Genomic DNA, 23669 nt, shown 5'->3' with positions numbered 1-23669 from the left:
GTCCCCTAACCGGCTGCCCTATTGCATGTTACCCGTGTAGGTGGGGATATCAGGTGAAGATCCTGGATCTACCCGTGTATGGGCAGCTTAACACATAGGGAGGTTGCTGAGTTCGTAGCGGGCATAGTAAGGATTAATTAGATGACTATGTTCATAATTAGATGATTATGTTCAAGCTCATGGAAATACAAAACACTCTAAGGGGCAGATTTATCAAATCACAAGTTCGAATCCTGAATGGGATTAAAGTAAGCTTTATCGGAAAGGTCTATGTAAATACAGCCATAAGCATTCGCACAAACGCTGCACTGACTTCTCTGGCACAGGAATTACAGACACAAGTAATCTTTTTTCAGAGACATGCAGCTTTCTGTTCTCTGCTCTTTCCTTCTCCCCCCTCCCTCAAGAATGCTAAGAACTCACCCCCCCCCCCCTTAGGAATGTGGATCTGAGCCAATCAGCAGGAAGCTGACTCATAGGGGGCTGATTTACCAAAGCATGAATTCGAATCCCGAATGGCAAAAATTCGGATTGGAAACAAAAATTTTGCGACTTTTTCGTTGCGATCGTATTGAACGATCGTAAACGGCGGAAAAACCTTTCCGACTTTGCATGATTTTGTAAGCCTCACAGAGGAATAAATGGCACTCTGTAGCTCCAACCTGGCCCAAGGAAAGTCACGATACTGAAGCTTGAATGAATCCAAACTTTCTCAAAAAATATACGAAAAAGTCACAGAAAATACGAAAAAGTGGTGACGAAAAAGTCGCAAAAAAAACTATCATTACATTTGGACCGTTCATGGATTAGTAAATGTGCCCCCTAGTCTAACTAACTGAGCATGTTCAGTTTTGGTCTGTGCAGGAGTGAGGCATTATGGAAACTTTCTTTACACAGCTCTGTTTTTTTTTTCTGGCTTCAGATCTTCTGAACAGGTGAAATATGGGGAGACTTAAGGGCACTATTGAGATTAATTGAGATGAACTCTTTATTAGCCTTTCCTTCTCCTTTAAAAGCAACGTATCTACACCTTGCTAATTAACTCTCTTAAATGCTGAGCTATAAGGCAGTCCTTAAAGGGGTGGGAATAATGGGAGAGCTGACATTAAAGGAGTGCAGTCCCTGGTGTAGTCCCAAAGAAATGCAGTCCCTGGTGTAGTCCCAAAAAATAGTTGTATACAGAATCTTGGCGACAGTTACCGCTCACACAGGACTTAAGGTTCCATTTTAGATGCTTTATTTAAAGAAACACGACAACTGAAGTTTCGGCTGTAACACCAGCCTTTGTTATATATTATATAATTTTTTTTTTTATGCAGTAGTACAGCACCCTGCTATAGAGCAACATGTGGTGCACATCCTCAACAGGTTCCGATATCCTTATATATATAAATAAATTAAAAAATGGACAGCACACACCTTAAAGTGCAAAACATGTATTAAAAAATCATATTCATACTATACTCAAAGTGACGTTTCGAGCCCGGCCGGACTCTTCCTCAAGGCTTGTGGGCAGTAATTCCATATACATACTCCTACAGGAAGTTATTTATAATCAACAGAGGGGACGTGACCACATAACATATGGTACAGGGTTCCAACCCCATTTCAGTGATAATACAGTTTATCATATATGCAGAGTACAGGGTCCATCCCTGTCATTATTCGTAATAGCAAAGCTATAATATCCCATTATGCAACAACACATTTCATTACAATCTCTATTATAACAATTTAAGTTTTAAACAAAAAGATATAAATTATAATCTTTGAGTCCATTTGGATGTAGGGATTTTAATCTTTTGATCCACCATACCTCCCTCTGTTTAAGTCTTAGTTCCTGATCTCCCTCACTCCCCTCTTTTCAGGTCTTTAATGCTAAGTGCCAGACAATTTTTCACAGTTAGATTTTTCTTTAAGTGAACTTTAGTTTACATAGGGAAAACAATAGATGTATCTATTTTTCAGGACAACTTAAGATTTCTATGTCTGAAATCCACAGGCTTTCAAATCAGTATAACCTTTCTATTCTAACTTTTTTTTCCAACATTTATAGGTTAATGCAAGTAAGACTTCATCAGAAAAGAAGAAAACCAAAGTAAGTTTCCTTATTTTTATTGTTAACATAGTTATGGGTAACTTGTGTTATAAAACATATAACGATATATATCTCTATGCAAACCTGTATCCTGGATATCCTCCTATATGAAAATTTATATACACACCCATACAATACTACACATGTTAAAGCATTAGTAACATCTAAAAATGAAAGTGTTTTAAAAGAATGAGTGCCCTGCACTCGTAAAACTGGTGTGTTTGCTTCAGAAACTAGTATAAGTAAACCTAGAGCAACTGAACTTATTGAGTAATGATTGAAGACTTTTCACTACTCCATCTGAATAGCTTCTTAAGTTCAACTTCAGATACTCTACTATAGTTCACATAAACTCACAAGCTCCTTTTCAGCTTTCGATGACTGTCCAAATGGCTATACAGAAGCTTGTTTATAAAAAAAAAAAAAAAAAAAGACTTTTTAAAGCAAAAACACCCTTTGTACCAGTTCAGGGCAACACTACTTTATCTTTTAATTACTTTAAAACATACCTCATTTTTTTCATGTTACTGTTCCTTTAAGATGATTGGTGCACTCTTTCAAGCTCTTTAATACCATTCTTAATGACTGGGGTGTAAAAACTGCACTGCCTACTCAAAGTGATGCCTTAAAGGGATTCTGTCAAGATTTTTATTTTGTATGTTTTATTTCTAAATTACACAACTTACACAGCAAATAATTTACTTTACCATTTAAAATTTTATTCTTGAACCAAATACAAATGTGTAGGCAGCCATCTCAGTGATTGTGCCTGATTCTGTGCTTTCAGAAGGCGCCAGTGCTACACATTAGAACTGCTTTCAGATAAGCTATTGTTTTTCCTCCAATGTAACGACAGGAGTCCTAAGCCAGACTTGAATTTCTTACTACGGCTATCGGCTGCTGAGGGGCTGATATCAATCCAACTTGCAGCTCGGCAGTAATGGGTGACTGAAGTTTATACGAGCACAAGTAACATGGCTGTAGCACCCCTGTCTTGCTTTGAGTTTGTTTTAATAAAAGCCTAGTCTGGATATCCACAAGTTTTCAGAGCTCCTTTTAAATGTTTGTATTACTTCTCTCTGGCCTCTACATAATCCGGCTGCAAAGTCCTTATAACACACCGTACATATTTCGGAGGGTGGTGGGAATCAAACGGCAAATACTAATCTGTGTGAGTGGGTTTCCTAAATACTTCAATATCCAGATTCCCCACCCAGTTCAAAAACACCAGTTTGCTGTCTTACACATCTTCCCTTGTGAACCTGATGTGTTTGTCAACCGAGTTTGTGTGTTCAGTGAAGGTTGTAACCTTGCGTGCTTTAATTTTGCATGCGGTATGTGTCATCCACATCCCTGAACCAATGACTTGGTGGTGTTCCATTGAAGGTGTTCAGGGCTTTCTTTTCCACTTCTTCCATGGAAAGGTTTGCTACAATTGGAGACACAGGCAAACCCATGGCACAGCCAAGTTTTTGTCTATAGAAAACTTCCTTGTGCTTGAAGTAATTGGTATTAAAACATAGATCCAGTAATGAGCAACGCCTGGATTCAGCTTTGTTCTGCTGCTGAGGGTGGTGTCTTGTTTCAGCTGTTTCCTCACTGTTTCAATTGCCTCAGTCGTGGGTATGCATGTGAATAGAGATGTATTGTCATAGGACACTGTTGTTTCATCGATCTTCGGCTTTACCTCATGCACTTTTTTTTAACAATCTCCATGGAGTTCTGAATGTGGTGTACTGTGTTTCCAACTAAGGGAGCTAAGATGTTGGCCACGCATTTAGCAATGTTATAAGTTAATGCTGCTGATAATTTGCCTCAGAGGTGCTCCTTCCTGGACCTTTTCCTTCTCAAGCTGTTGCAAGCAGTCTATAACCTTTTTCTTGGGGATCTATAAAAAAGGCAAACTCTTTTTTTTTTATACCTTGAGTTAATAGCCTCTTATGCAAGACTGATCTTTGTTTTAGTAACCACTGACTGAAATTTGTCATCCACAATGATTCCCAATGCCTTCTCAATCATGGAGGCCCCACTTAGTGGTCAAATCTCCCTCTGCAGAGCTATGTCAGTTAGCCTCCCAATAGACCATTGCAGTTGAAAGTTAAAAATCCCTAAGGACCCTAAGGGTTAGCTAAAGGAACAGTAACACTAAAGCATGAAAGTATATCCGTGTAATAATATATTATGTACTAATACACCCTGCCCTGGTAACAGTTGTGTGTTTGCATGGGTAAGTTGCTGAGTTGAACTTTTTAACACTGTAAATTTACATTTTTGTAGTTAGAAAAATATTTTCATTTGTCTGAATTTATACTTCAGGTATACAGGTAAGCATGCTGCAGTAACTGGCAATGGGTATCAGGCTAAGGGGATATTTTATTTTATACAATGCAGAAATCTCCGTAAAATAGTTTTTATATTTTTGTCTATATCCTATTTTTTCTCTTATGAAAAATATTAAAACATTTTTTATTCCTGTTGGTATTTAGAGCTCTATATCGTGTTGAAGTGGAATTACAAGGAAAAGTGGACTGCTATATAAAGTTAAAGTTAGCTTGATCACTTCTATGTAAACTAAAGAGATACCGCAAAAAGGTTGCTAAAATGCAAAGCTCAGTTTCAGTTCGCCTTGAGAAAGCAGCATATGCGAAACGCGTGTCGGCGTCCTAAGCCCTTTGTTTGTTGATCTTTGTACTGATGTTAAATTAATGGCAATGACAGGCACTGAAGAGAATAGGGACAGTTAATGTTGACGGCACCAGTTTATGGCTGCCAAGGGATACAAATAGCCGCTTTTTAGAGCTTAAGCTTTGACAGGTTTAATGATACCCCCAAGTAATTATGCCTGAATAAGGTGACCGCACCGAGACATTTAGGTGTATGAGCGGGGGTCATATCGTCATTGTTGCACGATCGGAGAGTTTAAGAGTTGTACCTCTGACTAGCATACAAGCACAGTAGCAGTTGCGGATAATGCCTGATATAGGCGGCCTGCCGGACGGGACTAGCGGTATATTGTAATTGTAAGTAGTCCCCGGGCTGGCTGTGGAGTATCGGCAGTGAAAAAATCTGTTACTTCCGGGTTTGTCGATGCATGAGCAGCATAAATAGCACTGAACAAACTAAAAAAGGATGCACTTGCCAGCTTGAAGCATCGATAATTAGCCCGCTAGGATAAGTGGCCCCGCACGATGTATATTAAGACTGCACATACGATACTGACTCTTTTGCTAAGTTAATAGCTGAACTGATAGGTTGAACCCTGTTCAGCTTACGTAGCATACTTTCCGGGCACTACAGAGAGCTACCCTGTCTAATTGGGAATAAAGATGGTGTGTACCGTTTAGCCTAAAAAAAGTGTATCCGGTAGCCCAAAGTACTGATAACTAGCTCTCTGTGATAAACGGATCAGTGCGTAGTATATCAAGCCTCTGCACATGATACTTACCGTCCGTTTAAGATAATAGCCGATCCACTAGCCTGACCCCCGCCTTGCTTTTTTGGTATAATTCCCGACCAATATAGTGAGCCATCTCGTTCAATTGAGAATAAAGGGTAATTTTGTCCCAGTGTATCAATCCAAAGTACTTGATTAGAACACTGAAACAAGGGCTAACCTCTGATCGAGCTCTGCATATAGTGCATTAATAAATTAGATTTATCTGTAATCGGCAATTCAATCCCTCCTAGTGCTGTGGTGAAATTAAGACCTAACTGGTGGATACGTATTAAAAACATTTACCTTTCTCCAATATTGCAGCGAGAGAGCTAATTACTGGAGTATGGTAGAATAATGTGAACTTTAACTCCCATACATCTATATTTAGAAAGTATTTGTGTAAATGATGGAAAGCGGATAAATGATCCCTGAGGCATTATTGTGAGGAATCTTTTACGCACCGTAGGAAATCTGCACCAACATATGTAAACTTCCAACAATTGATACGGTGTGACCTATTCATTTCAGGCTTGTAGAATCTTTATAAAGGTTTTCTTAGTAGCAACTATAGTAATCTAATTTCCACTTGCAACAATGTTATAATGTTGCAATAGTGAAAGCGAAACCTTCTCTATTCTAACAAACATAGGGCTTTACCTCTTTTAACCTTTCCTGTTCCCCTTTCAGTTTATTTTAACCAATTTTAGAAATAATCAAAATAAAAACCTATTTTAACTTTCTATCTGGTGTGCCTTGATCAAGTGTGTGCCTTCCTGCTTACCTAAACTATTTACTACTACATTCAAGTGCACCCAACATGTAAGCTATAGTGCGAGGTGTAGCTCCAACTTCTGGAAGTATTCCTGATCTACACCCCACCGCCCAACCTATAATTTACAGAATGAGCAGCTAATTTCATATCTGCTGTATTGTACATACCCAAAAATATAGAACTGCAAACTTTTATTGCATTACAAAATAGCTGTAAAAAGCTGCCAACTGCATATTTATGGGGTCTTCATCAGGGGGAAAATGAGTAAAAACGAGGCAGATTATAGATACACACAGAATTTATATCCCTTGAGAGCACTGGATGCCCTTAACGTCCTGCTTCCTGTTTATGCAGCAGCACATGAACACAAGTGTACAGCGTGTAAGTTTAGCCCAGCAGTGTGTGTGCAGGCTTTAGTATAACACCTACCAATACAACAACCTAGATGTAGTAGTCCGATGAAGTCAGTGTTCTGCCTCTACCTCTATGGTGTGGACGTAATCCTAAAATTCTGAGAACTACCTATCCATTTTTATAGTATGCTGTAATATAATTCATGCACAACCAGAAATTTGCGAGCAAAACAGCTGTCTTATTTTGTCATTCCGTTCGTTATCCTTAGGGTAAGGAAGAAAAGGGGCAAGCTGAAAAGGAGGAGCGAAAGCGTGCTAGAGAAGATGCAAGGGCTGCAAAAGAACTTGCAAAGAAGAAGAGGGACGATGAGAGAGAGCAGCGGGAAAGGGACAAGAAGGAAAAAAAGGAGAGAGAAGACCGAGAAAAGGCAGAAAAGTTGCGACTAAAGGAGGAGAAAAAAAAGGAGAAGCTTGAAGCCCTGGAGTGAGTATTATAGCAAAGGGTCGTCTTGCACTGGGTGGAATTTAATAGATCTAAAAACAAATTTGAGGTGAAGAACAGTATTATAGTCTGCACTCTCCTATGTTTCGGGTGCCCCGGCGAAACACCCCCCCCCTCGCAAGCTTGCTGGTGTGGGCATTTAAACTCCCATACAGAACAGTGGGGTGACGTCCCTGCTCCGTACAGGAGAAAATTTCGTTGTGGGGCGGCATTCCGCCCCTAAATTTGTGCCACCCGGGCCTTTGTGGCCTCACCACAAATCAAGGCCTGGGGACAGTCAAGTGGTAAGGTAAGAATTCTTCAAATTGTAGGTTGTTTACCTTATACAGCAGGGAAGATAAGTATTGAACATGTGAACAATTTTCTTAGTAAATGTGACAAATTAGAAAATTGGTAATGACAGCTTCAAGGTGCCTCATGTGCCACATGCATTACTCAGGTGTGATATTTGCTCTTTCTTCCACACAAACTGTCTTTAAATCTTGACTGTTCCGGGGACCTCTTCTATGAACTCTGGTCTTCAGTTCTTTCCATAGATTTTCAATTGGGTTCAAGTTGGGTGATTGACTGACTGGGCCATTCTAGCAGCTTTATGTTGTTTCTCTGAAACCAACTAAGAGTTTCCTTGGCTGTGTGTTTGTTTTTTTTTTTGTCTTGGTAGATGGCAGCAGATTCTTGTCAGTAATGTCCCTGTACATTTCGTTGTTCATCTTTTCTTTAATTATATGAAGTCTGCCAGTACCATATGTTGAAAAACAGCCCCACACGATGATGTTCCCACCTCCAAACTTCACTGTTGGTATGGTGTTTTTAGGTCGATGTGCAGTGCCATTTCTCCTCCAAACATGGTGTGCGCAATGACATCCAAAGAGTGAACATGTGTTTTCTTCAGCAGTAGAGTCTTGCATGGTGATTGTGAATAGAGGCCGTGTCGGTTTTCTTTAAAACTTTACCTGCTAATTCAAGGTCTTTCTGAAGCTGCTGGAGAAAAATACATTGACATTTTAACAAAGTGCTATTGATTTTGAACAGGTGCTTAGGTTTGGGCAAAATCCTGGATACAGTGAATCCCTAATTAAAACTAGTAAGGCTACCACACATAGGGGCACATTTACTAATCCACGAATCCGAATGGGAAAAATTCGGATTGAAAACGAACATTTTGCGACTTTTTTGTATTTTTTGCGATTTTTTTTTTTTTTTTGTAGCCATTACGACTTGCGTGAATTGTCGTGACTTTTTCGTAGCCGTTACGATTTGCTCGTATATTGTCGCGACTTTTTCGTATTGAGCGCTCGTAAACGGCGGGCAAACCTTTCAGACTTAGCATGATTTTGGAAGCCTCCCATAGGATTCAATGGCACTCTGCAGCTCCAACCTGGCCCAAGGAAAGTCACGATACTGAAGCTTGACTGAATCCGAAACTTTCGTACTCTGCGCGACGGCTACGGAAAAGTCGTGACAATTCGTAGCGGCTATGAAAAAGTTGCGACAATTTACGAAAAAAACGCTAAATACCGATCATTATGAAAAAACGCATTCGGACGCTTTTCGGACTTTCGTGGATTAGTAAATGTGCCCCATAGTGTAGGTGGTGTATTCTCAGCAAGCTGAAAAACGCTTACTGAGAATATGCTACGTATACTTCAAAATCCTCCTACCTGTGCCTGCACCTGATGGCATTGAATACGCTCGGGTGTAGGCACATGTAGCAGATATCCGTCTAATAACGAGAGACTTAGCATTGAAATACGCTAGGGTGCTCGCACATGTAGCATATATGCTGAAAATGCCATCGGTTGCAGGCACTGGTAGGAGTATTTTTAAGCGCACGTAGCATTCTCGGCAAGGGTTTTTCGGCTTGCAGAGAATAGGGTAATGCCACATGTAGCATAGGTAGCATAAAGATACCAATATGAACCCATCCCACTGCAAAAAATTGTGTTGCATTAAATTCAAATGGAGCATGGAGTCTGTTAAATTTTGCACCTATTGTGTATTCAGGGCTAAGCAAGAAGAAAAACGGAAAAAAGAAGAGGAAAAGCGGCAAAAAGAAGAGGAAAAGAAACTGAAAGAAGAAGAAAAGGTAGTTTGGGCCATTCCGTCTAGGTTAACAGATACTTTTAGGAGCTAACATTTGCTAATAAATGCTCTCTACTGCTAAACAGAAAATTTGCAGCGTGGCTTTAAAATGCTTAGTGTTCGAGCTGTTCAATGTGAAATTCATTACTATGTCCAGTTAACAGATTAAGCAGTAGGTCTGTACCACCCATTGGCATTTGTTTAATTTTCCAATTGCGGCTTTAAACCAAGTTTAATCACTTCTACTTTTGTTGTCTAGCGCCTAAAGGCTGAGAAAGCAGAGATCACTAGATTTTTTCAGAAGCCAAAAACACCACAAGCTCCTAAGGTAACTTTTTAACAGACTGAATGGAAAAGTTTAAAAAGCAAAGGAGTATTTGACCATCTTTTCCTTTGTAAATGTTATGTTGTATTTGTTCATATTAACACATGCCTTCACTTTAAATCCTTTTTCTTTTTACCCCACTTCAGACATTTGCTAGGTCCTGTGGGAAATTTGCCCCTTTTGAGATTAAAAAGGATATGGCATTAGCACCTCTGTGTCGTATTGATTTTGAACCAGAAGCATCTGAAGAACTGGATAAATTCCTTCAGGAGCAAAATTCAAGGTCTAACTTCCTTGATGAAATAAAAAAGAGAAAACCGCGCAAAATGGGTCAGACTATAGTGCCAACCATTAACAGGTGTGTGGAAGTTTAGTGTTTTAAATTATGGCTTTTAATGTTGAGCAGAAGGAATAATCTTAAACTACATTCCTTATTTTGTGGTGGTAAGGCAGCTAATTAATATCCATGGAGAATGGGGATTTTTTTTTTTGTATAATATCATTCCAAACTATTAATTAAAAATGTAAATTGGTTTTAGTTATTTGCAATTGTAGTTACATAGGGTTGAAAAAAGACCAGAGTCCATCAAGTTCAACCCTTCCAGTATGACTTGCTATTTTTGCTGTGTATACTCTTCTTGGTTAAAAGCACAGCAGACTACACTGTTGCTTTATAAATATTTTACAATGTTAGCCAGATATTGTCTTAACTTTTCCATATATAGTGTAGCTACAACCCTCAGACCATTGTTCACATGTGTCACAATAAGAATTAGAAGTTGCCTAATGTTAGGAGCTGCTGTTTAGACATTAAGTAAGCAGAGAAATAGCAGAATCTTCATATAAAAAAGTTGAGAGGAGCCTTTATTTAGTGCTGCATTTAAGATTTCAAGACAATTTCATCCCAGCTTTAAATGTATACAGTCAGCCCCTTTAGCAATCCCCATGGTGAATAAAGAAACAAGAGGAAAAAAATAATTTTATATTGCGCTTTTTCATGGTACGCAAATCACTTTTACAGATATCAGTGCTGCCATTATAGGCACACTAAATATGACAGGACACCAGGAGATTAAAGGAACAGTAACACAAAAAAATGAAAGTGTTTTAAAGTAATTGAAATATAACTTACTGTTGCCCTGCAATGGGTGTTTTCTTCAGGAACACTACTATAATTAAATACGCTGCTGTGTAGCCATGGGGGGCAGCCATTCAAGCTGGAAAAAAGGCACAAGTTACATAGCAAATAACAGATAAGACACCATTGTATTCTACAGGGTTTATCTGTTAGCTGCTATATAACCTGTGCCTTTTCTAATTTGGAATGGCTGCCCCCATGGCTACACACCAGGGTTTATATAAACTCTAGTTATGTTTCTGAAGCAAACACACAATTTTTACCAGTGCAGGGCAGCAGTACATTATAGTTTAATTTCTTTAAAATATATAAATTTTTTGGTGTTACTGTTCCTTTAAGTGACTAGTCACAAACAAGATGACCCCTGCAAAGGCAAACCTGTCCCAGTGTGAGTGCTAAAAATGTAGAGATCTACAGCAGTGTTGGCTCTTAGATTAAAGCAGTGAAGCCACTTTTAAACAAGAATGCTCTGTCACTCCAATTATCTCTACAGATAAATTGGAGTAATTAAAGCCACTTTAGGACTGGGGATCCAGTTGAGATTCGGCCAAGATTCTGCCTTTTTCAGCAGGATTCAGAAGAATCCATGGGCCTGGCCAAACCAAATCTAAATCCTTAAAGAGGGGTTCTGTCGTGGTTTTTATAGTGTACTTTTTATTTCTACATTACACTGTTTACATAGCAAATAATTCACTCTACCATTTAAAATCGTATTCTTGAACCAGCAAATGTAATTTTTTTTAGCTGTAATATTGGTGTAGGCAGCCATTGTGCCTGATTCTGAGCTTTCAGAAGGAGCCAGTGCTAAAGATTAGAACTGCTTTCAGATATTCAGATAAGCTATTGTTTCTCCTGCTCAATATAACTGGAGGAGTCTCGAGCCAGACTTGGTTTTCTTACTATTGAGTGTTATTTTAATATCTAATGGTAGCTGCATTTTTGAAAAAGGGATTTCAATGCAGGATTCTTCTGAAGAAGCTCTATTAACTGATGGGTTTTGGGGAAAAAAAATAAAACATGTTTTCCCATGACCGTATTCCTTTTAAATCGTGTGACTTTTTGACACAATTTGTGGTTTTTTAACCCTTCCAAGTGTCCGGTTCTCTTTATCCCATTAGCATATGTAAATTAGGAGTCTGTTCCATATTTGCCTCAATCTTTCACAAAGAATTCTGGGGTTGGCCGAATCCCCAAATAGTGGATTTGGTATGTATGTATAACTTTATAAATAAAGCACCACAAGGGTACGCATCACTGTACAATCTTACAATATACAAAATTACACACAGGTAGGACAAGTGGAATAATACAATAAATAAGTATAAATACGCAGGGAGTAAGTGCCATGTGGTATGAGACACAGTAGGAAGAATATTCCTGCCCCGTAGAGCTTACAATCTAAGTATTTGGTGCATGCCGATTTAGTACACTGTTTCACAGTAGCCTATGGTTGAGTTAAATAATATCTGTATAAATTATTTCATTTAAATTCTACAATACAGAAAGAGCATATATTCTATTGCGCATTTATAGTTCTTAAAAAAAACAAAAAAAAACGAAACAAGTCCTACTTATAAGTTTTTTTTTTTTTTTTTTTTTTTTTTTTTTTTTAATTTTTATTTCTTAAGCTGTGCTACTGATTTATGTTGTATTTATAATTTTTATGGTGGTATCTCTAGCATCGAGGTAGATGGTGTACAGGTACTTGAAGAGCCAGATCCTGTACTAGGTTCAAATATGGTAATTGAAGGGCACGTTAAAGACATTGGTGTTCCAGAGCGGATCAAGTTTGGGAGAATGAAACTGCTACAGTTTTGTGAAAATTACCGGCCTGCCTACTGGGGCACATGGAATAGAAGGAGCAGAGTAATCAACCCACGTCAGCCGTGGATTCAGGACACAGTGAGTACCCTAAAAATTCTAAACTAAGTGGTTATTGTAACAGAAGGATAGGATCAAATTTTTTAAGTAGTTGTATTTGTAACACAACCCATATATTTTATGGGTAATATTGAATTGATGGTGGCATCTTTGTGGGTTATGCATTGCAAACTAACAGTGAAAACTGAATACTTATTGTGATGGGGTGCTGGAAACCTGTTCTGGACTCTTAAGTAAAGTTAATATTTCCTTTTTTGTTAAAGGGCATACTAGATTATGAAGCTGATAGCGATGAAGAGTGGGAAGAGGAAGAGCCTGGAGAGTCTTTGTCGCACAGTGAGGGGGTAAGGAGAAGCATGTTGATTAGTATGATCCATATAACAGGGACCCTTACAAACAATATTCCCTTAAATCACATGTCAAACACAAGGCCTGCGGGGAGAATCCAGCCCATCTGGCAGTTCTATGTGGCCCTTGGTGATATTTAGTATCTTACTAAGTATCATAATAAAAAATTTGGCCCGCGACCTGTGTGTTAGATTTGGCCATCTTGACACCCCTGCCTTAAATGGTCAAGTATTTGGTTGCATGTGTACATTTTTCCCCTTTTGGAATGTTAAAGATAATGCCTTACCTAGTAACCATGCCCTTAATAGCCCAGAATTCCCTTGCGACTTGAGTGGCCATTACTGTGTGCAAAATAATAAAGGCTAGATTGGTTTCTCATGCTGTCTTGCAGCTAACGCACTCAGGTTGCTTTGAAGCTATGACGTGATTATTGGTATAGAGATGTACTTGGCATATTAATCCTATTTTGTTTTGGATTTAATATGTATATATTTCAGACCTAAAGGTTTAAAATATGACATTACTTTTAGCACATACATGAATACGGTGTACAACTCTGAAGTTTATCCTTGATATTATTAATACTACGTACACCTGCTATCATTACTATGTTGTCACTCAGTATGTTACTGTGACATTGCTACAGTTTATTTTACTGTAGCTACTATGTTGCAGCTATTCAGTATTTATTACTAGGTACACTTTTTTTTTTTTTCATCATCATTGCTACTGTGTTGTAGCAAGTCATTAATACGGAGTACATTTTCAGCTATGCAGCTACTCAGTATATTAATATAGCAGACACATTTGCAGCTCGCCACTAGGTTGTTGCTACTCCGTGTGGGAGCTATTTTGTATATTTATATTTAATATGCCTATGCAGTCCATCACTATTATACTGGGTGCACTGCTGCAGGTAATCATTGCTACTATGATGTTATAATTTAGTGTATTAATATTGTGCGCCTTTGCAGCTCATTATAGTCACTATATTGCAGCTAATCGGTATATTAAAACTATGGCATTACTATAGTTTGTTACCACATTGCAGATCGCAGTGTCTGTAGTTTTTTCAATATCCCTGCCATGCTATGTTACTGTAATTTTGTATTTTCTGGTCTGACCATTACTACTTATGCTATCACATTAACTATTACTGTGTATGTAAGATGTAGTTAAGTAATTCCACACTATATTGTCAGTGGAAGATTATTCCACTTATTTTATACAAAGTACTATGTGTATATCATCCACACTGTTGAATGTATCTGTAGAAACTATACACGGTACTGCATCTTTATAGTAGATGCTTATTGTAAAATGCTATTTTTACAGCTATTTGCTGTATGTTGGGTATATTTTTCTAATTACTAGCGGTGTCTGAATTGTTAGTGCATCGTTTTACATATTTTATTATTGTTGAGGTAAATCTGTAGGCCAGGTATTACTATAAACCATGTTGAATTCTTCTTTGGTATACTTTAGCTGCTGTCTATAAAGTCCTGTGGTGGTTCAATATTTAAATAATTTTTAGTAGAATTAAGTTATGGAGATCCAAATTACAGAAAGATCACTTATCCAGAAAACCCCAGGTCCCGAGCATTCTGGATAATAGGTCCCATACCTGTAATATATATTGCTGGCAAAATAATCAGGTTTATTTAATCTTTCAATTAATTTTTAGCGGAATACAGGTATGGTGATCCAAATTACAGAAAGATTCCTTATATGGAAACTATCTTGTCCTAAGCAATCTGGGGAAACGGTCCCAAACCTGTACCTGTAAATAGGTCAGGGAGTTTCCTATTGAGCAGCCATTTATTCTTTCTCTTCCTTTTCATTTGCCTAGGAGAATGAAGATGATGATCCCAAAGAAGAAGACGAGGAAGATGATGATGGCTTCTTTGTTCCCCATGGATACTTATCTGATGATGAAGGGGTATCTGATGAGGTAAAAATTTAGGACTAAAGTGAAAAAAAGGAGTCTGTGCATATATTGCATATCTGATAATATTTCTGGGTGACCTACAATGCATTTCTGGGATGTCACTTTCGTATGATTGTTGTCTGCCAATTATTTCATGTTCAGAACATCCTCCGACTTGTTATTTTTAGGACTGTATTCACAAGTTCAATCTGAATGTTCGTTTTAGTTTGTTAAAATTAAATATACGATTGACATCCAAATCTCAACCTTTAGTCCTGCCCTGTCTCTCAGTTCTTCTAATTCCACAACAGCAGTGTTGTGTTTTACCTACAACTTATTCTGCATGTTGTTGTTGAAAAGAGCATAAAGGCACCAAACACATAGATACAGTGTCTTGCCCTGTTCCTATTGTTTCAGCCAGAGTTCCTAAATATTGTCACATTTTTCCAGGCATCCTCTAGTAAAGGGGTCCCCAACCTTTCTTACTCATAAGCCACAGTCAGAGTAAAAAGACTTGGAGAGCAACACAAGCATTATAAAAGTTCATGGAGGTGTCAAATAAGGGCTAAGATTTGCTATTAGGGCAGTGACAGACGGGGAGATTAGTCGCCGCGACAAATCTCCCCGCAATGCCATCCCACCGGCTGGAATGTAGATTTGCCCAAGTCGCCCAAAGTTTCCTCTCAAGGCAACTTTGGCAAAACGTGCTGCCGTGTATGCCAACCCACCGGCGACTTTTGGTGACAATATATTGGGAAATGCAAGTGTGTGCCATATATGACCGTATTTTATGCCAAAAAGTACATATAGCTGGACAGTCATAAAAAACATGTAGAAAAATTAGCCCACATCATTTTGACCTATTGGTCAGGTGCACCCTGTTTATATTTTGGACAGTCTCTGTAGGGTCAGGTAGACTCTGGATAAACTTGATCATATTGGTTGATGTGGGTCACTGTACCTAAGCATACTTGGTGCCTTATGTGTAACAATGATTTGCATTCTTGCCTTAAGAATTTGGTGTTCAGGTTTTACCACAGCACTATATTAGTAGAGTTTTTATATGTTTGCTTCATGGTTTTTGTGTGGGTTTCTGTGTTTGCTCCAGCTTCTTCCCACTGTTAGCTTCATATATTCTTCTTCCTATATAATCCTATTATGATAGCACTAGCCTCTAGCACTATCAATACCAGTATAATCTTTGTATAGAACAAGGAATACATGTGTTTTTTTTCTGAAGACCGTAGCAAATAGTGACCTATAATCCTTAGTTAAAAAAAAATCTTCCTAAAAAATATCCTGCCCTGTAGTCGTCTTTTTTTTTTTGCTAAAACTTTTAAAGTATGCATCTAAAATACCAATACAGTAGAACCCCAATGTTATGGCCCTGCGTTTTTCAGGAATTTAGTATCTGGTAATCAGTATAAAAAGCTTTTACATTTTTCTTTCCTACCCATGTGTGGTTATTATATCAATGTTTTTTAATGTGACTTATGTGCACTAATATTATAATTAGAACTATAATTCAGTATAGCTCAGTGACACTTAACTTTTTTTTTTTATTAGCTGAGGGTTGTTCTAATCTGAGCTTCTTTTGATCCTGCCCATCTAGGAATGCACAGACCCAGAGAACCAAAAAGTTAGACAGAAGCTGAAGGCTAAGGAGTGGGATGAGTTGCAATCAAACAGCAAGAAGATCCGTGTACTGCAGCCTGTAGTGATTGGATGTGTATGGTGGGACAGTAATGCTTCAGAAATTAGACTCCTGCAAAAATTTTCTGCCTGTATTCTGGAGTCACCTGCAGTTGAGGAAGAGCTTGCACAAGAGATTAGTTCTGCCCAGAACCTCAAGGACAGGCAAAGTATGATGGACAATTAATAATGATTTTGCAATATGGATGGTCAAATTTCATTGGTCCGAGCTGTATTTCCTTCACTTTGTAGATGTTTAGGACCAGCCAGTGGCAGGTCAGACAACTTTTTTTTGACAGCTACCAGGGAAGTCGAAATAGTTTTATTTGTTAATAATCTATACCGCATTTAGATGTCCCTATGGGCTGACCGTATAATTTTGTTTGGAAAATTAATTCTGTAATTTCAAAATTTTCATTGTTTTTATCTTACAAATGCTAACTTAAACTCTTTTATTTTTAGTACTTTCCAAACTTGTCCCTCTACTTCATGGAAATGTCAATGGAAGTAAGATTATAATACAAGAATTTCAGGAGTGCTGTCGCCGAGGTTTATTATTGGAGGATAACACAAGTACTACCACAGACAATGAGTCCCCCAGCCCTAACTCCACACCACAAACACCAAACAATGTTCTAGTCCCTTCTAAGGCTCACTTAAAGCGTTTAATCTCTGAAAACTCAGTGTATGAAAAGCGCCCAGACCACCGTATGTGTTGGTATGTGCATTCTGATGTCTTAAAGGTCCTACAACAAGACAATCTTCCTGTACCCTGCCAGTGGATTTACATTACTCAAGTTAACTCTGTAGCCAAGGAAGATAATGGTCCCAATGGAGGACCATTGCAATCTCTGCCTTCGTCTAACAAGAGGAAGTCTGCAGGCAGCATGCCTATCACAAAGTTTATGAAGCGAGCAAGGGACCTTGAAATGGTGAGATAACCAGATAGAATACAATGCCATGTTATGATGTATCTTTGCCATTTCAAAATTTCCTTGAGTATATATTACCCTTGTGCTATAATTAGTGCCCCACTAATTGACTTCTGAAGTAGTCTGGTGATTATGTTGAATGAACTTCTCAGCTATGTGGATGTTAAATAGGGATGTAACTGGTATTTGGATGAATCCAATAAAATCTTCTTAAGGGAATGGGGCCAATAATGAACCTTATCTGCTTATTCAATGTGAGCAAACATTGGAAAAAATTGCATCGGAAAAAATCTCAGCAGTGCATTATAACTACATGACATCATGTCTCTGATTTTGGTTTGCACAACCCCACTGTAAGTTTTATACATTTAAGCAAAAATTGCCGTAGTCAATTTTAAATGTATGCAGGCAAATATTGTAATTTGAAAAACTATGTTCAATACAATATTTTTAAATTTCTCTGCATGTCATACATTATAGATTAAGACTTTATTTTATTAGTCGTGCCCAGTGCCTTAGATCCAGTCAAATGAGAGTTTATACTGCTTTGGGTTCAAAGATAAGTTAAGATTGATGAAAAAGTTGTGTGTGCTTTTGCTAATGATAAGACCGTTTCTCCCTAGCTTTGTTCAATATAGCTGCCATTTAACAGTTTTTTGTTTTTTTTATCATTCAGGCTGTAAATACAGATATGGATGGCTTTCAGGCAGACAATGAAGAAGAGGATGATGACTGTATGATTCTAGAGGACCAACAAGCTAAAAGTAAATAAACCTATTTGTGTAGAAACAGAAAAACTTGTATTTTAAATGGACTTTGTATGTTCACAGACATATGCGTTAACAAGCTTTAAGGTATATTTTAAAATCGAGGTTAACCAACATAAAATATCCTAAATATGAACATCTGAGGTCTACTTGAAAGGGGTGGTTCACCCTCAGGTTAACTTTTTTAGTATGTTATAAAATGGCCCATTCATAGCAACATTTCAATTTTCCTGTCTCTTTCAAATAACTGCCTAGTTGCTATGTTAAATTAAACCCCAGCAACCAGATCCTGAAATTTCATACTGGAGAGCTGCTGAACAAAAAGCTAAATAAATCAGCATCTGAAAATAATAAAGACCACCCTATATGCATATTATAAATATATAATAACCCCCCAAGACATTTTTCTTTATTTTTGCTAAACTACAAAGCTTTCCTAAAGTTAGGTTTCATTAAAAAAAAGTGCTGACAATTGTTTGTGTGTTACCCCATCATATGCCCCACATATCCTAACATACCAACATCCTAAATATAATGAATACTCCACACAACAAGTTATCAAGAATAGTGGATTTGCAACTAGTGAGATTGGCCGTAAGCATCCTTTTCACTTTTTTAAATTGGATTTTAATGGTCCCAAATGAGCAATTAAAAGCTATGCAGAACTGGTTCAATAAAATGGCTACAAACATGGCAAAATCACCATGTGCAGCTTAATCACTGAAAGTACAAAAAATATTGTGTAGTGCAGATTATAAATATTGGTACTGCTTTGTGGTTATACCCTTGAATAATGCAGAATCTGTGGTTCTAAAAATAATGATTTTATGAGGACGGTTACAATGCATAAAATAGTGATTAGTAGATTAATTGCATGGGCTAAGGTTTTAGCAATGAAAATGTGCGTTTTGTGGCTCCTCCATTTCATATTAAGTAAATCATATGCAAACTTGGTGCTTTGGGGGAATTCACAAAAGTGGAGATAGCTTCTGCCCCCCCCCTTTTTTGAGTAAAAGTGTTAATTACTTTCCATATTAAAGGAACAGTAACACCAAAAAATGAAAGTGTATAAAAGTAACTAAAATATAATGTGCTGCTGCCCTGCACTGGTAAAAGTTGTGTGTTTACTTCAGAAAGTCTACTATAATTTATATAAATGAGCTGCTATGTAGCCATGGGGGCAGCCATTCAAAGGAGAAAAGGCACAGGCACATAGCAGATAACAGATAAAACACTATTGTATTCTACAGAACTTATCTGTTATCTGCTATGTAACCTGTGCCTTTTCTCCTTTTTTCCAGCTTATTATATAAATTATAGTAGTGTTACTGTAGCAAACACACCAGTTTTACCAGTGCAGGAAAACAGTGCATTATATTTTTATTACTTTAAAGCTTTTATTTTTTGGTGTTACTGTTCCTTTTAACAAACAGAAATCTACCCAAATTCTGACTCGGCTGCCACTTTGTTTTTTTTGGTGAAAGACAGTAATTTGTTTCACTCAGTCTTCAGTCCACACCTTTTGTAGGGACACCATTAGGGGCTTGTTAACATATTAATGGGGATTCATAGCCTATTGTCAGGGTACAAGTTTCTGATTAAAACAGTGTTAAGTGTAATTTATACAATGTTGTATATAAAAAGTTTTTTTCTCTTGCCTAGAGTAGGGGAAACAGGCACCATGGGGATGAACATCGTGCAGCTGGAGAACGGACACTAAACAGTTAATTGGCTCCTCCTCTTGCTCTGACCTTCATCCCCTGCCTATTTACTGTTCTCCTCAGTTTTCTTTTAGTGTCCTCAGAAGGAGGACTGACTCTTGTGGCTCTGAAGCAGTGGTTGGGATTTTTTTTCCAAAAACCATGCTACTCAGGGGCCAAGGTTCTCTTTCTGGAGCCCCTCCTGTCTAAGAGGTTATGTCTCACTCTTTGCCTACTGCCTTTCTGCTCTCCGGAGGTATACATATATACATAGAAACAAACGGAGCACACCCTATTTGAGCTCAAATGCCCAGGGTGCTAGCGAAAAAATACAGCAAGACAGTGAGCTGCACACACCAGGACTTTGCAGAGAAAATAACAAATTTATTTATGAGAAAAAATCCAATTTTTTTCATAAATAAATTTATTTTCTCTGCAAAGTCCTGCTGTGTGTCTGTGTGTCTGTGTATATATAAAATTTTGGGAGACTTTAGATGTGTTTTTGCAAAATGTAGCCTGGTTTGGATGTTTTTCTTCTTAAGAAAAGGCTTTCGTCTTTCCACTCTACCCCATAGCCCAGACATATGAAGAATACGGGGGAGATAGTTGTCACATGGTACCACACAGCCAGTACTTGCCAGATATTCCTGCAGCTCCTTTAATGTTGCTGTAGGCCTCTTGGTAGCCTCCCTGACCAGTTTTCTTCTCGTCTTTTCATCAATTTTGGAGTGACGGCCAGTTCTTGGTAATGTCACTGTTGTGCCATATTTTCTCCACTTGATGACTGTCTTCACTGTGTTCCATGGTATATCTAATGCCTTGGAAATTCTTTTGTACCCTTCTCCTGACTGATATATTTTAACAATGAGATCCCTCTGACGCTTTGGAAGCTCTCTGTGGACCATGGCTTTTGCAGTGGGATGCGACTAACAAAATGTCAGGAAAGACCAACTAGAGCAGCTGAACTTTATTTGGGGGACTTCAAATGATGGCAGGTGTATGCTGACTCCTATTTAACATGATTTTGAATGTGATTGCTTAATTCTGAACACAGCTACATCCCCAGTTAGAAGAGGGTGTGCACACTTATGCAACCACATTATTTTAGTTTTTTTGGTTTTCTTCCCTCCACCTAAAAGATTTCAGTTTGTTTTTCAATTGAGTGGTACAGTTTATAGGTTACATTAAAGGTGGAAAAAGTTCTGAAATGATTTATCTTTGTCTCATTTTTGCACAGCACAGGAACCTGACATTTTATCAGGGGTGTGTAGACTTTTTATATCCACTGTAGTTATCATGTCACCTAAGTGCCTCTTCTCCAGCGTAAACTAACCTAACTTGTTCAGTCTTTCTTCATAACTGAGACTTTCCATACCCTTTACCAACTTAGTTGCCCTTCTCTGGACCCTCTCTAATGCAATAATGTCCCGTTTGAGCACTGGAGACCAAAACTGAACAGCATATTCTAGATAGGGCCATACCAGTGCTCCTCCCGTGAATCTATGCCCTATTTAATACAGCTCAAAACCTTGTTTGCCCATGCAGCTGCTGCCTGGCATTGCTTGCTACAGCCAAGTTTATTATCTTTATGACTCCAAGGTCCTTCTCCATTATGGATTTGCCTAGTGAAGTCCCATTAAGGGTATAAGTGGCTTGCATATTTTTACATCTCAGGTGAGATCTTACATCTTACATTTATCCACATTAAATCTCATCTGCCACTTAGCTGCCCAGATTGCCAGTTTGTCAAGATTTTGCTGCAAGGATGCCACATCCTTGATAGAATTGACTGGGCTGCAGAGTTTTGTGTCATCTGTAAACACTTAAAATACCCTCCCCGAAGTCATTTATGAACAAATTAAACAAAAGTGGACCCAGAACAGAACCCTGAGGGACCCCACTGAGAAGTAGAGAATGTACCATTAACAACCACCCTCTGTACCCGATCCTGTCGTTTGTGGGGAACGGTATCAAATGCTTTGGCAAAATTCAAGTAGATCACATCTACTGCACTGGCCAGCTTCTTACTAACCTTTTCATAAAAAGCAATTAAATTGGTCTGACGTGACCTGTCCTTCATAAAGCCATGCTGATTACTGCTTATAATGCCATTCCCCAGTACATAATGTTGTATGTGATCCCTTAAAAAGCCTTCAAATAACTTGACCACCATAGATGTCAAACTTACTGCCTATAATTGCCAGGCTGAGATCTTAATCCCTTTTTAAATATATAGGAATGACATTGGCCTTCCTCCAATCCATAGGTACCATACCAGAAGAAAGCGAGTGTGAGAATATCCGAAACAGAGGCCACTGTAAAACTGAACCAAGCTCTCTCAGTACCAGAGGGTGTATTACATCTGGCCCTGGTGCCTTGTTCACATTAACCTTGTGTAAACCTTTAAGCACCATATCATGTGACCACTGACTAGTTTGAGCTGAGGCAACAGTGCAGCTATTGGGTGGGTCTTTGCACTCTGGCTCCTCTACGGTATACACTGAAGAAAAAAAAAAAACGTTTAGCACATTTGCCTTTTCTGTATCTGCTGTAACCATATTGTTACTATAAATCAGTGATCCCCAACCAGTGGCTCGGGGGCAACATGTCTCACCAACCCCTTGGATGTTGCTCTCAGTGCCCCCAAACCAGGTAGTTATTTTTGAATTCCTGACTTGGGGGCAAGTTTTGGTTGAATAAAAACAAGATTTCATACCAAATAAAGCCCCTGTAAGTTGATAGTGTGCATAGAAGGCTGCCTATTAGCCAATCTAAGCCCTTATTTGGCACCTCCATGAACTTTTATGGTGCGTGTGTTGCTCTCCAATCTTTTAACATTTGTCTTTGGCTCGCGAGTAAGAAAGGTTGGGGACCCCTGCTATAAATCAATGGGGCCACACTCTCAGCCTGCATCTTTTTACTATTAATATACTCTTTGGGGTTAGTTTTAGCCTCTGTCACACATTTTCTATCTTTGCCTTCTGGATTGCTGTTTTTACAACACTTGTTACAGTGTTTATATACAATAAATGCAGCTTCTGTCCCCTCTGACTTGTATTTCTTAAACGCATTCCTTTTTTTCCCTTTTAACTTATTTTCCTCCGAATTAAGCCACATAGGGTAACACTTCTGCATTTTATTTTTAATTGAATAAATTGAGAACAATTATGATTTAATCTAAATTTTATATGACAATTTCTGCTCTGTGTTTTATGCAGAAAACATGTTGCCCCGATCTATGCTCTGAAGCATTGTCCTTAAAGAACATGTAAAGCCTACAATGTATATCAGTTGGGCATGTCTCCCCCACCCAAATGGCATTATTTGTACTGCATATATCCCCTCCATTTGCCTGCACCATCACATTTTCCTAAAGCAAATAGCTTTCACTCTGTGGACATTTTTCCTTTGATACATAATCGGATACATTTAAATCTGCAAACAGCATACACACACACACCCCCTTATTCAGCATACATTTCATCAAGAATACAGGCTCACCCAGGCAGAACTGTCTTTGATTAAAGTTCTGCTTTGTTTGAGCTGAGCTCAGGAGAGGAGGTTAGGAGAAAAAAATTGAAGCAGACAGCTGGAGCTGAGTTTCTATGGGAACCAGCAATGCCATCTCTTCAGTGGCTGCTATACTGGAAGCCGTGTTTAGTAATCTGAGTTTAGATACAACTAAGCATGCCCACAAGCCAGAAGTCGAAGCAAAT

General features: G+C 38.3%; 1 protein-coding gene and 1 long non-coding RNA gene across 2 annotated transcripts in view; one reads left to right on the top strand and one right to left on the bottom strand.

Moving 5' to 3' along the window:
- The window catches only part of chaf1a (chromatin assembly factor 1 subunit A), a 35903-nt gene that overhangs the window by 5734 nt on the left and 6500 nt on the right, over positions 1 to 23669 (top strand). The window contains exons 4-14 of the mRNA XM_002934004.5: positions 2057 to 2098; positions 6929 to 7143; positions 9166 to 9247; positions 9503 to 9571; positions 9715 to 9926; positions 12386 to 12608; positions 12851 to 12931; positions 14785 to 14886; positions 16475 to 16724; positions 17017 to 17486; positions 18163 to 18250. Coding sequence (XP_002934050.1) covers positions 2057 to 2098; positions 6929 to 7143; positions 9166 to 9247; positions 9503 to 9571; positions 9715 to 9926; positions 12386 to 12608; positions 12851 to 12931; positions 14785 to 14886; positions 16475 to 16724; positions 17017 to 17486; positions 18163 to 18250 — 1834 coding nt within the window. The remainder of the gene's footprint in view (positions 1 to 2056; positions 2099 to 6928; positions 7144 to 9165; positions 9248 to 9502; positions 9572 to 9714; positions 9927 to 12385; positions 12609 to 12850; positions 12932 to 14784; positions 14887 to 16474; positions 16725 to 17016; positions 17487 to 18162; positions 18251 to 23669) is intronic.
- Positions 7802 to 14803, bottom strand: LOC116411519. The gene is made up of 2 exons (XR_004223164.1): positions 14716 to 14803; positions 7802 to 8142 (listed from the first exon to the last, which is right to left on the bottom strand). It is a non-coding gene; the product is annotated as an uncharacterized LOC116411519 (long non-coding RNA).

This window comes from Xenopus tropicalis, chromosome 1 (genome assembly GCF_000004195.4).
Source record: "Xenopus tropicalis strain Nigerian chromosome 1, UCB_Xtro_10.0, whole genome shotgun sequence".
NCBI lineage: Eukaryota > Metazoa > Chordata > Amphibia > Anura > Pipidae > Xenopus > Xenopus tropicalis.
Note: the sequence above shows the minus strand (reverse complement) of the source record. Positions and strands in the feature narration are given on the sequence as shown.